This window comes from Grampus griseus, assembly GCF_964374135.1.
Source record: "Grampus griseus genome assembly, chromosome: 5".
NCBI classification, from domain to species: domain Eukaryota; kingdom Metazoa; phylum Chordata; class Mammalia; order Artiodactyla; family Delphinidae; genus Grampus; species Grampus griseus.
Window position 1 is genome coordinate 76,674,139 of NC_138998.1, and position 14,985 is coordinate 76,689,123.

Below are 14,985 nucleotides of genomic sequence, written 5' to 3' on the forward strand. Positions count from 1 at the left end.
TCCTTTCTTTCTTAGTTGATATACCTAACAGTTTGTCAATTTTATCTTTATAGAAAATCACTTAGTTTCATCAATCTTTTCTATTATTTTTATACTCTTCAGTTCATTTATTTCTGCTCTGATCTTGGTTATTTCCTTCCTTCTGCTAACTTTCAGCTTAGTTTGTTCTTCTTTTTCTAGTTCCTTAAGGTGTAAAGTTACGTTGTTTATTTGAGATATTTCTTTTCTTAAAGGTTGGCATTTGTTGCTATAAAATTCCCTCTTAGGGAACTTACCTAAACATAATAAATGCCGTATATGACAAACCCACAGCCAACATCATTCTCAGTGGTGAAAAACTGAAACCATTTCCTCTAAGATCAGGAACAAGACAAGGTTGTCCACTCTCACGACTCTTATTCAACATAATTTTGGAAGTTTTAGCCACAGCAATCAGAGAAGAAAAAGAAATAAAAGGAATCCAAATTGGAAAAGAAGAAGTAAAGCTGTCACTGTTTGCAGATAACATGATACTATACATAGAGAATCCTAAAGATGCTACCAGAAAACTACTAGAGCTAATCAATGAATTTGGTAAAGTAGCAGGATACAAAATTAATGCACAGAAATCTCTGGCATTCCTATATACTAATGGTGAAAAATCTGAAAGTGAAATCAAGAAAACACTCCCATTTACCATTGCAACAAAAAGAATAAAATATCTAGGAATAAACCTACCTAAGGAGACAAAAGACCTGTATGCAGAAAATTATAAGACACTGATGAAAGAAATTAAAGATGATACAAATAGATGGAGAGATATACCATGTTCTTGGATTGGAAGAATCAACATTGTGAAAATGACTACTACCCAAAGCAATCTATAGATTCAATGCAATCCCTATCAAACTACCACTGGCATTTTTCACAGAACTAGAACAAAAAATTTCACAATTTGTATGGAAACACAAAAGACCCCGAATAGCCTGAGCAATATTGAGAAAGAACAACGGAGCTGGAGGAATCACACTCTCTGACTTCAGACTATACTACAAAGATACAGTAATCAAGACAGTATGGTACTGGCACAAAAACAGAAATATTGATCAATGGAACCTGACAGAAACCCAGAGATACCCACGCACATATGGTCACCTTATCTTTGATAAAGGAGTCAGGAATGTACAGTGGAGAAAGGACAGCCTCTTCAATAAGTGGTGCTGGGAAAACTGGACAGGTACATGTAAAAATATGAGATTAGATCACTCCCTAACACCATACACAAAAATAGGCTCAAAATGGATTAAAGACCTAAATGTAAGGCCAGAAACTATCAAACTCTTAGAGGAAAACATAGGCAGAACACTCTATGACATAAATCACAACAAGATTCTTTCTGACCCACCTCCTAGAGAAATGGAAATAAAAACAAAAATAAACAAATGAGACCTAATGAAACTTCAAAGCTTTTGCACAGCAAAGGAAACCATAAACAAGACCAAAAGACAACCCTCAGAATGGGAGAAAATATTTGCAAATGAAGCAACTGACAAAGGATTAATCTCCAGAATTTACAAGCAGCTCATGCAGCTCCATAACAAAAAAACAAACAACCCAATCCAAAAATGGGCAGAAAACCTAAATAGACATTTCTCCAAAGAAGATATACAGACTGCCAACAAACACATGAAAGGATGCTCAACATCACTGATCATTAGAGAAATGCAAATCAAAACTACAATGAGGTGTCACCTCACACCAGTCAGAATGACCATCATTTAAAAATCTACAAACAATAAATGCTGGAGAGGGTGTGGAGCAAAGGGAACCCTCTTGCACTGCTGGTAGGAATGTAAATTGATACAGCCACTATGGAGAACAGTATGGAGGTTCCTTAAAAAACTAAAAGTAGAACTACCATACAACCCAGCAATCCCACTACTGGGCATATACCCTGAGAAAACCATAATTCAAAAAGAGTCATATACCACAATGTTCATTGCATCTCTGTTTACAAGAGCCAGGACATGGAAGCAACCTAAGTGTCCATTGACAGATGAATGGATAAAGAAGATGTGGCACATATATACAATGGGATAATACTCAGCCATAAAAAGAAATGAAATTGAGTTATTTGTAGTGAGATGGATGGACCTAGAGTCTGTCATACAGAATGAAGTAAGTCAGAAAGAGAAAAACAAATTCTGTATGCTAACACATATATATGGAATCTAAAAAAAAAAAAAAAAAGGTTCTGAAGAACCTAGGGGCAGGACAGGAATAAAGACGCAGACATAGAAAATGGACTTGAGGACACGGGGAGGGGGTAGGGTAAGCTGGGATGAAGTGAGAGAGTGGCATGGACATACATACACTACCAAACGTAAAATAGATAGCTAGTGGAAAGCAGCCACATAGCACAGGGAGATCAGCTTGGGGCTTTGTGACCACCTAGAGTGGTGGGATGGGGAGGATGGGAGGGAGACGCAAGAGGGAAGAGATATGGTGTTATATGTATATGTATAGCTGATTCACTTTGTTTTAAAGCAGAAAATACCACACCATTGTAAAGCAATTATACTCCAGTAAAGATGTTAAAATAATAATAATAAAAAAACAAACAAAAAAACTTCCCTCTTAGACCTACATCCCATAAGTTTTGATATGTCATGTTTTCATTTTCATCTGCCTCAAGATAGTTTTTGATTTCCCTTTTGATTTCTTCTTTGACCTGTTGTTTTTTCAGAGTGTGTTAATTTTCACGTTTGTGAATTTTCAATTTTTCCTCTTGTTATTGATTTCTAGTTTCATGCCATTGTGTTAAGAAATGATACTCAATGTGATTTCAGTCTTCTTAAGATTGTTAAGACTTGTTTTGTGGTCCAACATATGATCTATCCTAAAGAATGTTACATATGCACTCGAAAAAAGTGCATGTTCTACTGCTGTTGGATGGAATGCTCTATATATGTTTGTTAGGTCTTTTCTGTATAACGTGTTGTTCAAGTCCAGTGTTTCCTTATTGCTTTTGTGTCTGGATGATCTATCCATTGTTGAAAGTGGGATATTGAAGTCTCCTACTGTTATTGTATTGCTACCTGTTTCTCCCTTCAATTCTGTTAAAATTTGCTAAATATAATTAGGTGCTTTAATTTTGGGTGCATATATATTCACAAGTGTTATTTCCTGTTATAGACTTACAAGTTCATATCCTGTTATGTAATAATTGATCTCCCCTGTCATTATATAAACACCTTCTCTGTCTCTTGGTCAGTTTTTTACTTGAAGTCTTTTTTGTCTGTTATAAGTACAGCTACGCCTGCTTTCTTTTGGTTACTATTTTCATGGCGTATCTTTTTCTATCCCTTCACTTTCAGCCTGTGTGTTATCATTAGAGATCAAGTGAGTCTCTTGTGGACAGCATATAGTTGGATCTTGTTCTTTTAATCCATTCAGCCACGATGTCTTTTGATTGGAAAATTTAATCCATTTACTTTTAAAGTAATTATTGAAAGGTAAGGACTTAATTTTCAAATTTTTCTCAGAAAATTCTCCTCAGTGGAGGCCCTATTCTGAAAAAGATCCCTGGCTCATCGGTTGGAGAATTAATGTGGCCTGCGCTGCCTTAGCCACTTCAGACCTTGCAGGTTTCTTGTACTTACCTGTTGTTGGAGTGGGGATGCATTTCCCTTTTCCAACTACTGTTCTTGAATTGGCTGGACACATTTTCCAGTGAATACCCACTGGATTTTTTGTGGTTCTCTTGGTATTAGGTCTGTTGTGCTCTTACAGTTTCTATAGGGGAGATAAAATTTTGCCTCTATTCTCTAAGGGTTTTTGGCTAGGTCTGAGAATTAAATTGATATAGGAAAGATTAACAGGAGAAAAGCATACAAATTTATTTAATATCAGCTTTATGTGGCATGGGAGCCCTTATAAGGAAATGAAGACCCAAAGAAGCAGTTAGAATCTAACATCTGTACAATGAGTTGGTCAAACAGTAGTAAATTGTGAAAATGAGACAACAGAAGGAGGTCATTAATCATAGAGCAATGACTTGGGAGATAAGTGTTAGTTTACAAGGTTTGTTTTTACAGATTTCTTTTGGCTTCAGCTCCCATCCCTGGAGACAACAATATTACTTTTCTTCCTGGTAGAGAGAGAACATCTTCCATATGGGTGTTTTATCTCTTCCTTTCAGGGAGAAAAATGGGAGATCAGCACACCCTACTTGTACCTGCTGTTTTTCAAGTGCTTTAGCCCAAAATAATCCTTCTGCCAAGTGACATATTTTGGAGTGAGTGGCACATTCTGCTACCCTTTGCTTCCCTTTATTCCTCCTGCATGGACAACAGTGATACACAGATCTTGTGGCTTTTGGTGTTTTTTCTATATCCATGTTTATTTTGGAGTTTGTGGGAAACTTTGCCTCATTTTATTTGTTTGCTTGTTCGTTTTGGTAAAGGCTGTCCATGGGTTTTTAATTTTGTTATCTAATTGCTTTGTCTGTTTTTATGTGGGAATTTAGGAAGATCCAAAAGCTATGCTATCTGCTATTACCATCTTCTCAGAGTCCTATCGGTTGTTTTTTTTTTTCTTTCCTTTTGCTTATTCCCAACATAGTCTGAAAAATTTGAAGATAAAGTGCTTCTGCTTGATATGTTAGGTTCTGTTATGACTATTTGATTAGTACACATTTCTGTGCCTAAAAAAGACTCTTTAGTTATAGTGTTCATTTCCTTCTTTAATGATTACTATAGAAAATTGAATGTCTAGAGCTAAAAAGAAAGTTTAGAGTCTGTGTCCTGGTGAGTTTTGTTTGTTTTTTAGCTGACTGTAGTTGTGAGTCTCATAACCTGATGAGTGACTGATTATTATGTCGCTATGCACTTATATATGACTTTGTGTTTCCCTTTCAGTAATTATATATGTAATTTTATATGGTCCTATGTTGCCCTCCTAGTGGTTTTCTCTTCCTTTCCTGTTTCACACGTCTTTTCCAAATGCTATATGCTGCTTATCTAAGTAACCTGTTATAGAAACAAAGGTCTTGCCATTTCTTAATTAATGACCATGGCTGCCCTAAACACTGTTACTGAGTGGAAGAAAACTATAGCAGAGACTAGTTTTATTCAAGTGCTTATTTTGTGCAATAGCTTTTACATTTCTTCCTGCTGAGGATTTTAAAAGCCGAATAATATTTTGTCACTCAGCATAATTGCTTATAATAATGCTATGATAATCCAGTTTATTTTGATTTTTCCTATCAAAACATTAATATTCTCACTTTTAAGGAGTTTATGGACTAGCAAGTGACACTGATCTGAATGAATGATTAAATAAATAATGAAGGAAAAAGGAAGAGAGAGAGAAATGGTATGTGTGCTTGCATGTGTGTGAGTGTGTGTGTGTGTGTGTGTGTGTGTGTGTGTGTGTGTGTGTGTATTCAGGTGAGTTGAGTGAGTTTTGGTGGCTTGTTATCTTTCAAGGAATTGGCCTGTTTCATCTATGTTGATGAATTTATGGGTATAGAGTTATTTGTAGTGTTCCTTTATTACTTTTTAATGTATGGTAGGTCAGTAGTGATGTCTCTCTCCTGTTTCATATCTGATATTGACAATTTGTGTCTTCTCTCTTTTTGTTTGTCAGTCTGACCAAGCTTTATGTATTTTATTCATGTTTTCAAAGAATCAACTTTTAGTTTTGCCGATTTTCTTTATTTTTCTATTTTCAATTTTATTAATTTCTGCCCTAATATTAATTTTCTTTTTTCTGCTTAAATTTGTTTTGATTTGCTCTTCTTTTTCAAATTTCCTACAGAAGAAGCATAGGTTACTGATTTTAGTCATTCTTCCTTTTTTTCTAATGTATGCATTTAATGCTATATGTTTTGAACAAGGATTACATTTAAATTTTAGTGAAACCACATGGTTTACTGAGAAAGCTTCCTGAAAGAACAGGTTCATGAGGCACATAAAAAAGAAAAATTTTGGGCTTCCCTGGTGGCGCAGTAGTTGAGAGTCCGCCTGCCGATGCAGGAGACATGGGTTCGTGCCCCGGTCTGGGAAGATCCCACATGCCCCGCGGCTGGGCCCGTGAGCCATGGCCGCTGAGCCTGCGTGTCCAGAGCCTGTGCTCCGCAACGGGAGAGGCCACAACAGTGAGAGGCCCGCGTACCGCAAAAAAAAAAAAAAAAAAAAGAAAAATTTTGCTGAACTATGGGGTGTATATGACAGATCAGAAGTGAATAATAGTCTGGCAGGGGAAGGAATAATTAGAACTCCATGTTTGCCAATGAAATTATGATGAAAGAAAAGGCATTAAAGATAACCTGTAAGGTGTATTATTTTCCACTAAACAATTATGTATTTCATTTTTAAAACATTAGTGATGGTGATTAAAATCTCTGTGTAGTTGTCACTGAAAAGAACAGTGTTTGACTACAGTGTACATACTGAAATGCCTTTTTAAAGACATCATCCTGATGTAGTCTGTGTCTAATATATATCACATGCACAGTTTTCTTATTTAACTTATAAATGATAGTTACCATCATAGGAGAAGCATGTATCTGACTGATTCTTATGTTTTCTTTTCTTGCAGAAATGCTGAGCCGATTGTCAGGATTAGCAAATGTTGTTTTGCATGAATTATCAGGAGATGAAACTGATGAGAATATGAGGGCTTCCTTAGAACCTGTGAGTAGCTCTGTTCTGAATTAAACTAATGAGAAATATGTTCCGTGTTCTTCTGAGGACAAGAATTTAAGGTAGAAGGGTGTGAGCAGCCTTCCTTGTGCTAGGTGGAAGAGAAGATTAAGAAAAATATTGAGACTTTGTAAATTATCCTTTTCCTGTAAGTTTGTAGCCTGTGAGACACAGTAATGGGAATCAAGTCCTGGATGAGATTAGAAAGATTGTCCTCATTTGTCCCCCTGGGGCTTACTTAGTGCTAGATTATTTTAACTCCTCAGATATGTATTCCTGTTTCATAGGAAAGGTTTGAAACAACAAATGGTGGAACTGGAGCACCTTTTGGGTTTCAGACCATCTGTTTGCTATTGTAAATTCATCTATCACTTCTCTTATAGTCTGTATTGTATTTTTTGAAGGTCACATAGGACTCAAAAAAAGTCCTTTCACTTTCTTGAAAGACAAGCAGTATTCCCTGGTGATTAAGAGAATTTTATTCAACTACTCTCTTAATTTTAAATTTTGAGCTCTTCCACTAAATGTTTTGTGATCTTTGCTTCCCTTTATTTTTCTCTTTGGTAAAATTAGTATGATAAGACTGTAAATGAGATAATGTTTGTAAAATAGTTAACATTTACAAAATACTTAATATATATTGCAATGGCTATGATAATAATTATTGGTTAATAATAATATTGGGTAATAACTAATATTGGGTAGTTATTATTGGAAAGATTTCTTTTTAAAATTTAAAATTTTTTAAATTTTTATTTCCTCTGCCAGGTAAGTATGAGCGTGTCCCTGTCCATCCCTGCACAGCCTTAGACGCCTTACAGTGTACACACATGCTCACTTTGCTCCCCCTCCCTACGCATTCCCCCTCCTCCACCCTCCACCATCCTCCACACGCCCTCCTTTTCCACAACTCTCAGCCCCTCCAAACAACTCTTATAATAATATCCAACTAACATCTCTGGAGGACTTCCACAGCCCAGGGCATTCAGTCCCCGGGAATTTTACCACTAGGCTACAAGATTTACATAAGCCAAGCCCCATTCTTGACAACTAAGGCTCCTCCTTTCCTCCAACCCATACCCTGCCCCTGGGTTCTCATCTCCTTGGAAAGATTTCTTAAGTAAGGATATGAGTTGGACAAGACATAAGATAAAGTTACAATGAAGGACCTCCTGTTTGGAAGCTGATACCTTTTCCCTTGTAAATTGGCAACTTTTTGTCTAAATACCAGGAATTACCCCAAGAATCTGACATGGAATTTAATGATAGAACACAAGAGGATGTTCTGGAGCGCCTGGCTTATGCAGAGCAGTTGGTGCAGGAACTAAAAGAAATCATTGGACAGAAGGATGCTCAACTACAGCAGAAGGATGAAATTCTACAGGTACCATTGTCCTTCCTTGCCAAGCACTTGATAAAAGACATAACAGTCACTTTGATTTTTTTCTTCACTTAGATTATTAGAGAATCTGATTTCCCTACTAGTCCAAGATGATGCCTACTGAGAATAACTTGTTATATGCTGGATAAGTGATGAATAAGCATTTGTGTATTTACCATCATTGTTCTCTGACAGGAAGAAAGAAAAGCTGCTGATAACAAAATTAAAAAACTAAAACTTCATGCTAAGGCCAAATTAACTTCTTTGAATAAACACATAGAAGAGATGAAGGCACAAGGAGGGACTGTTCTGTCCACAGAACCTCAGTCAGAGGAGCAACTCTCCAAGGTATGGTGACTGGGTATAATACACATTTTCTGAGTAGAAAAAGGCTCTCATTATAGCAGATCTTCACTAATCACAAAAATTTATGAAGCTAAAGTAATATAGCACTAAATGCAGTCCTTTTTTTTTTTTTCTTGCGGTACGTGGGCCTCTCACTGTTGTGGCCTCTCCCATTGCGGAGCACAGGCTCCAGATGCGCAGGCTCAGCGGCCATGGCTCACGGGCCTGGCCGCTCCACGGCATGTGGGATCTTCCCAGACCAGGGCACGAACCCGTGTCCCCTGCATCGGCAGGCGGACTCTCAACCACTGCGCCACCAGGGAAGCCCAGTGCAGTCCTTTTTTTTAAAAAAAAATTTTATTTATTTATTTGGCTGTGCTGGGTCTTAGTTGCAGCACATGGGATCTTCGTTGTGGCATGTGGGATCTTTTATTTGCGGCATGCAGGATCTTTAGTTGTGGCATGCAAACTCTTAGTTGTGACATGTGGGATCTAGTTCCCTGACCAGGGATCGAACCCAGGCCCCCTCCATTGTGAGCTCAGTGTCTTAGCCACTGGACCACCAGGGAGGTCCCCAATACTGTCCTTTCTTTTTGAGCTTGCAGTCTAGCTGGGCTGTGGGCCAAACACAGAATAAAAGGCCAACAGAACATATGGAAATTAAATATTAGTTGTGACCTAGACTTTCAGGGAGTTAAAAAGGCTAACAGGAAGAAAAAAAATTAAATTGAGGCATTTAAGTAGGAGAGGCACATAGCTTTTGGAGGAGTTTTATCTTTAGTTAGAAGATTAAACTAGGTGAACTCTAAGGTTTCTCCCACCTCTGAAATTCTTTAGTTCAGTGACTTGATACAGAATATTCTTTGTCTTTATGGCCACATAATAGTATATTAAAGTTTCATGCATTGTGGGCTTAATCAGCTAGATTACTTTGGGCTCCTCTAAGTGATGCTTTGTAGGTTTATGCCTGCCACCAACAAAAACATTCAAGGTTGGGAATGGAGAGAGGAGTGAGGAAAGTGCCTATGCCTTTTGAGGAATAGAGCACTGTCCTAATACTTGTTATTATTACCTTTCCTCTATGGTTAAACCCCAAATATTCACATTCAGCCAGCTAGTTAGAGAACAAGAAACTTCAGTTGTTTGGAGAGTTTGGTATAGAATACAGAGAGGCCAGCACATCACAGTACACATTACCAGTTGGCTTAGATGTAACTCTACATAAGAAACCTTTTAATTTTTTCTTAGATTTCATCCTGTTTTAGTTTTTGACCCACTGGTATTCTTATTCACAATGATTTTAGTTCTTGGGAAATGAGATTTTAATCAATTCTCTAGGCACAACCTTTGGGGTCACTAGTTAGCTCACTAGTACTGTGGTTCGTCTTTCCTTCCTGGGTGTAATGCTCAGAAGATATTACTTTTCCTTAATTGATAGCCTTATTTAACTTCTCAAAGCTTATTTTAGAAGCTTCTCTTACTCTTCTCAACTAATGTATTCATTTTGATTCTTCTTTTCTTACTTTTTGTTTTTTTCCTCTCATTATTCTTTCTTCCCCCTGGCTGTGGTAGCACCAACCTGTCTCTCCCCATGTGGCTTTGTTTCTTTTAACTTTTCCCTTTGCTATGTTGTTAGATTTTTAAATCATCCATTTTATACTCTGCCTTCTTTTTTTTTTTAAAGCTCTGAGACCTTAAACAAATTATCATCTTGTAGCTTCATTTCCTTCCTCTGTTTTAAATAAAAGCATTGGATTAAATGATTTCTAAGTTCCAGCAGTCAGTCACAGCAGCTCTTTAACTATTGTATACCCATGACAGAGCTTGATAGTCTCTGGAAAGCGTAGTTGAAGAAATGATGGCAATCCTCAGATACTTGACTACTATGTGGAAGAAAGTGTAAAATTATTCTGTGTGGTTCCAATAAGCAGGCTAGGTTCATTTTGGGGGCTAGGGGCTGGTGGTGACTTCAGATGGGAGGTAGAATCTGGTTCAGTCGAAGGAAGAGATTTTGGGAAAAAATAGATTATTGAAATATTTGAATTCCTCCCCCCTTCCTGCCACTGTCTCTTTTATGATGCTTTGCCCCTCACTTAGCAGCTGTGTTTTCCTGAATTCTGTCCTCTTGTTCTTCAAGGCAGTGAGACTGAGTTTTCTGTTATGTTTTAGTCCTGTATGTCACTGACTGGTTTTGTCCTCAGACTAAAAACTATAAAAATGGGAAACATGGTGCCATTTCTTCCAAGTATTGACTCCCCTCTGGTATCTTCCTGCTTTTGGTTGCTCTCCAGCATTTTCAGATAGCTGTTTTTCTATATTGTCCAGTTTATAGTGGTTATCTGAGGGAGGATGGTTTTAATAGGAACTACTTGGCCATACTGAAACTGGAAAACTCTAAGATTCCTTCCTTGTTTTTAGGTCAGGTGTTATTTTTTGCTCCCATCAGTTGGATAACACTATAATCAAATGGCTGTATAGGGCAAATTAGATTCTTTTATTTAAATGACTTTATCTCCTGTGTTTTCAGCATGACAAGAGTTCTACAGAAGAAGAGATGGAAGTAGAAAAGATAAAACATGAACTCCAGGAGAAGGAGGAACTAATTAGCAGTTTGCAAGCCCAGCTTAGCCAGGCACAGGCAGAGCAAGCTACACAGGTAGGGGTATAAGTCACCTCATAATCATTAAGTTAACAAATCACTAAAGCCCAATGGATTGTTATATGACTAATAACATTAGTTCTATAATATTTGTCTATGAATCTATCAATTTCCTTCCTTCCTTTTTCCTTTTCCTTCTCTTCCCTCCCTTCCTTCCTTCCCCACTAAGTCTAGTAATTTTACTAGACTGTGCATTGGTGTTTGTCATCCATGGTTGGTATTTGTAGATACCCAGTATGCTTTTTCAATATTTGGTTTTGCACATTTTTATTTCACAAGAGTTTTCTTGAATTATATAGCTGTAGTATTTAGTCTGTTTTCTTCTTTGGGGACTTCTATTATCCATATGTTCTATCTTTGATTATCTTCCATTTTGTCACTTTTGGTTCCTTTTTACCTCTTCATTTTCAAAAGTTTCTTCTTTTTTTTTCTTATTTAAGGCATTCTATGTTTATTTACTTTTGTGTTCCTTCTTGTTTTGTGTTCTTTTCTGAAATGAATTTTCAGAATTCATTTTGATTCAGAAGAATCAAAGTTTTCCTGAATTCTGTCACCTCATTTCTGAGTTTTTCTGATTCTCATTTTTTAATTTTATTCTTTCATGTCTTGTATAATTTTGTTAATTTTTTTAACACCTGTTGAAATAAATTGCAATTTTGATTTTTTAAAAATTAATTACTTTTATTGGAGTATAGTTGCTTTACAATGTAGTGTTAGTTTCTACAGCAAAGTGAATAAGCTATATGTATACTTATATCCCCTCTTTTTTGGATTTCCTTCCCATTTAGGTCACCACAGAGCACTGAGTAGAGTTCCCTACGCTATACAGTCGGTTCTCATTAGTTAGCTATCTTATACATAGTAGTGTATATATGTCAATCCCAATCTCACAATCCATCCCATCCCCACTTCCCCCTTTGGTATCCATACTCGATTTGTTTTTTGAGCATGCCTATCGTATGCTTTTCTCACCTGCTCCTTAGTTTTCTTTTTTTTTAATAATAACTTTGGATGGGATTTGACCTTGATCATTTTATGTTTCTTATTTTTGTGTGAAATTAATTTTCCTAAACTTTTAGAAGGAGGCTTGATTCAGGAAAACTTTTTTTATTTAACAGACTTTTTTCTTTTGTTGTTTTTGTGTTGTGTTCAAAGATAAGGCAGGTGGATTTCTGAGATTTCCTGGCTTTCTTCTTCCTGCCCTTCACTCTGGTTTATACCAAATTGGCTCAGTAGTAATATAATATGGGTCATGTGTATAATTTTAAATTTTTTAGCAGCTACATTACAAAAGGTAAAGAAGAAACAGGTAAACTTAATTTTAACAATATATTTCATTTAGTTCAATTTATTAAAAATATACTTTTAACATTAATATAAAATTATTTTTGTGTAAATTTATAATCTTTTTTCTGCACTAAGTCTGAAATTTGGTGTGTATTTTATATTATATATCAATTTGGATGCTAAATTTTCATTGGAAATACTTCATCTGTGTTTAGATTTCATAAAATTTCCAGTTGAGAAAATAGATTCATATACTCAAGTTGTTCCATACATATATAGAAACTTTCTAATAACTGAACTGAGTGCTGAAACATCATTTTCCTTTAATATTTGCATCCACGTTTAGAAACTGGTTAATTATTTAGAATCGTTAATTTGACTTTGAAAAACATATCAGCTTTAAAGCTACATCTGTGAGAAATGAAAGCACATGTCCACATAAAGACTTGTATATGCGTGTTCATAGCAGCTTTACTTGTGAAACCAAAAACTAGAAACAACATGTCTATCAATAGGAGAATATTTAAACACACAATGGAATACTACTTAGAAGTAAAAAGGAATGAACTATGCATCGGTAGTACACCTTTATTTTAAACTTAAGTGTGTCTATACTTATTTTTGAACTAGAAAAATAATTCAATAAAAATAAGTATTTATATTTTAATTACCAATTATGATTTACATAGGTATCAACTGTTATTCATGCTCTCTGCATAAAGTATTCTAATAAACACATCACATAGGTGTGTAGGAAAAAAATTATTTAAATGGAATCAATCCATTGCCACTGGCTAGATAGCTGGTATGTTTATTGTTAACACTAGGAGCAACATGCACACTTATTACTTGCACAACAATTCAGCAGTATATTATGTGATGCAACAAGTGAAGTGAAATATAATCATATCAAAACACAATTGTATTTAATGGAAAAATAATTTATACTTAAGTTAATTAAAATTAACTAATATTAATAAATTTCTCATTTACATTAAGCATATTTCAAGCCCTTGATAGCCACATGAATTGATATATGAATATATCATAGTTGATAATGAATATTATAACACATGTATAGCCCTTTGTCTTCTATTTCTGTTATCCCTATTCTGTTTAATTTCTATTTCACACCTAGAAGTCTTTTCTTGGTGCAGTCGGTGTCTTGGAAGGCAGCCCTGATGAGTTAGTTTTGAGACTTCAGCTGGGCCAGATTGTTCTAGCACTTTTGTCCTTTTTTCTGTGGACCTCTTGCATTCAGCCAGTATTGGAGAATGGGAAAGCCCTGCCAATTTAAGCTGTTGTTCTAAGATTGCCCAACTGTGCTTTCCAATAAGAATTTACTGGCTATTTGGAGGTTTTCCTGTTCTCAAGGCCATCAGATGTTGCTCTGTCGCTGCCTTCTTCCTGTTGTACAGACTCTAATACCAGAGTCTTTTGGTGGCTTGTCTCTGCCTACTTGTATTTTGGGGTTTGTAGTACTACCTTCCTAATTTATTGTAAATATTGTCCATGGGTTTTTGATTTTATTATCTAGTTGTACTGTCTGGTTCTATGTGAGGATTCAGAGAAATTGAACAACTGCCGCTATTGTTTCTGTTTTCCTCTGACAAATAATTTTGATAATTAAAAAAAAAAAACACAGTACATCAATTCCCTTCAGTGTTAAGCAGAAATTAGAAGGATATTGGTAGGTATTTAGGGCAAATGAGAAAGGGAGGTCCAAGAATTAAGAGTGCCAATTCTTTTGCTTAAATATTTTTTTCTTCTATGTCTTCAGTTTGCTAAGAGTTCAACAGAGATGGAAGAATTTTTAATGATGAAGAAACAGCTCCAAGAGAAGGAGGAACTCGTTAGCACTTTGCAAACCCAGCTCAGCCAGACACAGGCAGAGCAAGCTGCTCAGGTAGGGTGGAAGGTACCTCAGAATCATTAGAATAAAGAATCATGACAAGTCACTTCAGACAGTCTATTTTTAAAACTTTAGTAGATGAAAGTATAGTAGCTAGAATATTATAGTAGAAATTAGAAGGGTGTGATAGTAGAAGAAATTAGAAGTGTTATTTACCTTGATGAATACACCATAGCTTAATTTATGGCTGTTTCTTAGATCTACAGGCCCAGAAACTTGGTTTTAATAGCACACAGAGATTCTGTCTTTCAGGAAGGAATGAGCTTATGCTAAGTTCGAAAGAGACTGTTAGATAAACCAAAAGAAATACAAGTGATTAGGTCCATTATTTCTTTATAGTAAAATCTTAATGATAAGTTATAGTCAGAAGATTACTTAGTGATTATGTAATGAGAAAGTGGTATAGGTTATGTGATTCAATGTTAAAAGGCACCAGTATGTGCCTTTCTTCTTCATAGTTATTTCTGCTTACCAGAACCAGACCGTTTGGACTGGCATCCTCAACTTTTTCTCTCTATTTTTCTAAATTTCCAGTTTGACCACCCACTCGTATTTTTCCTTTGGGAATGCTTTTGACTTAAGAAACATTTTTTTTTCTTTTTTCCCTCAAGTGCCTTTGTATAATAGCTAATCTTATCCATTGGGTGTTAGGTGTTTACTTTATTGATAACTTGTAGTATTAGTGGTGCTCTCTGTCTATGGATAACCTACTGCT

The 14,985-nt window shown here is 35.9% G+C and overlaps 1 protein-coding gene across 2 annotated transcripts in view; it reads left to right on the top strand.

Annotated features, from left to right (window-relative positions):
- Positions 1–14,985, top strand: part of GOLGB1 (golgin B1) — an 85,955-nt gene that overhangs the window by 12,243 nt on the left and 58,727 nt on the right. For both annotated transcript variants that reach the window (XM_082655172.1, XM_082655173.1), the window contains exons 2-6: positions 6,583–6,677; positions 7,918–8,070; positions 8,263–8,415; positions 10,940–11,068; positions 14,139–14,264. In XM_082655172.1, coding sequence (XP_082511298.1) covers positions 6,585–6,677; positions 7,918–8,070; positions 8,263–8,415; positions 10,940–11,068; positions 14,139–14,264 — 654 coding nt within the window. In that variant the 5' untranslated portion in view covers positions 6,583–6,584. The remainder of the gene's footprint in view (positions 1–6,582; positions 6,678–7,917; positions 8,071–8,262; positions 8,416–10,939; positions 11,069–14,138; positions 14,265–14,985) is intronic.